The sequence below is a fragment of the Astatotilapia calliptera genome, chromosome 17, assembly GCF_900246225.1.
Source record: "Astatotilapia calliptera chromosome 17, fAstCal1.2, whole genome shotgun sequence".
Classification (NCBI taxonomy): domain Eukaryota; kingdom Metazoa; phylum Chordata; class Actinopteri; order Cichliformes; family Cichlidae; genus Astatotilapia; species Astatotilapia calliptera.
The window spans coordinates 13,585,932-13,589,135 of record NC_039318.1 but is presented as its reverse complement, the minus strand read 5'-3'; the positions used below and the strand labels follow the sequence as shown (position 1 = coordinate 13,589,135).

Here is a 3,204-nt window from a genome sequence, read left to right as displayed (position 1 = left end):
ACCTGGCCAGTGGAGCAGAACAGTTAAACAAAGCAGTCAGTACATTTAAGAGTTCTGATGAACCACGATCATGGATCGGCCTGTTCAGAGACACCTGGAGGTGGTCAGATGGGAGTAATTATTCTTACAGACACTGGAGAGATGTTGGTGAGTTACCTGAAGAGCTGTCTAAAACTGACAGCGGCACCAGGAAATGTGCGATGACTGAATTTAACAAAGAAGGAAAATGGAAAGCTGATGATTGTAACACCAGAAAATCTTTCTTCTGCTACGGTGATGGTGAGATTTACAGAGATTCATTTTTCACATCTGGTTTCTGTCAGTTTTCTTACTGAAGGAATAAATGTTAAAGCTAAACTAATATTTCTTAGTCTCATGGAAAATCTGTACACGAAGAGGTTGGTATATGTTTCATCATAAAGCTAAATAATGCAAGCTGTTATGGAGATAGAGCTACACCCCAGACACATAATGCAGCCTCCTTTCATCAGGAACCTGAGTCACAGGGGTCATATTAGTTTCTGAGTGTGGGTATCGCTACTGTTTCTAATAGGTTCTAGATTTACAGCTATAATGAGACATAATTCTAGTGTCTAAATCCTCCTGATAAAAGAAAATTACATTTTTTTAAAAAAAGGTTCATTTAAATTTAAATAATAAGACTTTAATAAAGTAAATCAGGAAAAGTAAACATTCTAAATTGGAAAAACTTAAAGCAGGAAATTAAAAAATATGTCAAACTGTCCAGCTCTTATTTTTATGAAATTTGTGACTTGTTTTGTTGTTTGTTTTTTCTTTTATTTGCTCCACATATTTTTTTGTATTTGAGGTAGAAAATCTAGAAACCTGATTTCATTTAATTTGAACTGAACATCTGTTTGTTCATGGCAGAAAAGTTGATCCTGATCAATGAAAGGAAAAACTGGGATGAGGCTGTAAATTACTGCAGAAAGCACCATCGTGACCTCGTCTCCATCACAAACCTTGAACAGCAGGAACTGGTGCAAGAGAAAGCCAAGAATGCCAGCACACCCCACATCTGGCTGGGACTGCGCTACAGCTGTGCTCTTGATCTGTGGTTCTGGGTCAATGACCAGCTTGTCTGCTATGAGAACTGGGCCGATGACACAGACACTGGAGACTGTAACCTGGCTGTAGCCATGGAGACAAGAGGAGAACATAAATGGTTCAAGAAAAATTATGCACAGATGTTTAGCTTCATCTGTTCTTTATCATAGGCTTTGGAACCATGCTAAATTAATTGTTTTAAATCTTATATTTCTAGTAAGTGTTGTAATCACACTTACTATATTTTTCCTTTATCCAGGCTAGAGATTGATGGGATATAACAACAAGAAGCACTCTGAGTGCAAACCTCCACTCTGGACAGGATTTTTGTTTAATACAATAACACTGGATTTTGCATGTAATCATTTTCGTTTTTTTCTCTTTTTAAATGTACTAAGAAGTTTGTAGTGCAGTAAAAATAAATAAATAAATAAATCCACGCCATTGTGTCCTATTTTAAATGTATCTATTTTGTGATACTTTTGAACTCTAATTGAAAGTGCTCCACATAAACTACAACAATACACTGGACTGTAAACTCTCAATGTTTGCTGAATTATGCTACTTTATTGAAATTGTCAACTGTGTGAAATGTGAGACAAAAATTTAAAATAAAATAAGCAAGAACAATGAGTTAATGCATTGGATACATTCACTGTTGCCAAATTCCTCACTCGGATTTTAAAGCCAGCATAAAATAAATGTGCAAAAACGTGACTAATGTGTTTGCACCACTTTAATATTAACACAGCAGAGAGTCAAAAAATGAAGATTTTTACTAGTAATGAAAGCTGTCGGATGAACGTTAGGAATCATTTGAAAATAAATTAGCAAAGATCATTGTTTATTCTGAAGGAATAAGAAATTATTAATCTTTCTTAGAAATCTGAAGTTTTATTTTATTTTTTTCAAAATACATCTCAAAAAGTAAAAAATAACCCCCATTCGCCTATTTTTCATTATATGTAGTCTCAGGAGAAATGACTGGTTTTGGGGGGGCTGGTTGATCCAAAGTTCACCATTGTGTTTGCTCTCCATTTAATGATATGATGCAAATATTATAATAGTATATGTATTGTATTGTATGAGGATATCCAAATGCACACAATAAAATCCTCTTTACTGGAGCAGAATGGAATATTTTACTGAGTGCAGACTTCATTAGCAAAGCACACAGAGACACACTGTGTGCTATGCTGGCAGTGGCAGACTGTATGTGTAGCAAAAAAGGACTCAAATGCAGACCAAAACAGAAAGTGAAACGTGACGTGGAGTAACAGAAAACGAGCAGTTTACTAAGGCTGGTAAAATAAATACAAATGAAGGGCATGGGTGAAACGAAACAATAACCTAAACTGGGTGATCTAAAACTAAAACATGAAAAACCCTTAAACACGGTGAACTGACAGGAATACCTGAAGACGTGCACACAGAGACACATCATGATGTGTCTCTGTGCGCTCATCAGAGTTTCTGAGTTAAACCACACTGACATGTTTTTCTATGGACTGACTGAACATTTGTGTAAATGGTGCCTCTTCTGAGTAGAAAAAAGTGACCACTATGATATTATTGGGTTAAAAATATTTACCTCTTAAAAATTTCCAGCAGCAGCTGTCAGCCATAATTTAACCGTCCACACATTTTTATTTTTCTGTATATTCTCAATAAAATTCCTGGAAAGAAATGTTTTACAATAATTTTAAATGATTATTGACGGCACAAATAAACTCTGTCCAGCGTGTTGGATTGTAAACTTTCCATACGTCTTTACATGCTACTTTCTGCTACTACTAGTATTCAAACTATGTCAGCAGCATCATTAAGAAGTTGTAGTTAAAATAGATATGAACACATCTAGAACACAGAAAAGTGTTCTAGATTTAAGATTATAAACTTGATTATCAGCATGAATTTAGTTTATCTTCTACACAAATACTTTCTTGTTGTTTAACTTGTTGGTCAGTTTTCAGAATGACCACAACTACAAAGAAAAACAAATCTCAATTATTAAAAACATTCATTTAATTTAGTCTTTTACCATTGCTCTAACAGAAAGGATGTTTTTAGTTGTGTCTTTCAGCATGTCAAACAGCAGGTTTGGCTTCTTGTCTGTCCTTTTTTCCATTACATTAT

The 3,204-nt window shown here is 34.7% G+C and overlaps 1 protein-coding gene across 1 annotated transcript; it reads left to right on the top strand.

Annotated features, from left to right (window-relative positions):
• The first annotated feature begins 200 nt into the window (after positions 1-200).
• On the top strand, positions 201-1,248 carry LOC113009480 (macrophage mannose receptor 1-like). The gene is made up of 2 exons (XM_026147792.1): positions 201-279; positions 892-1,248. The coding sequence occupies exons 1-2, from the start codon at positions 201-203 to the stop codon at positions 1,236-1,238; spliced, it is 426 nt and encodes a 141-aa protein (XP_026003577.1). The 3' UTR covers positions 1,239-1,248.
• Positions 1,249-3,204: the final 1,956 nt, after the last annotated feature.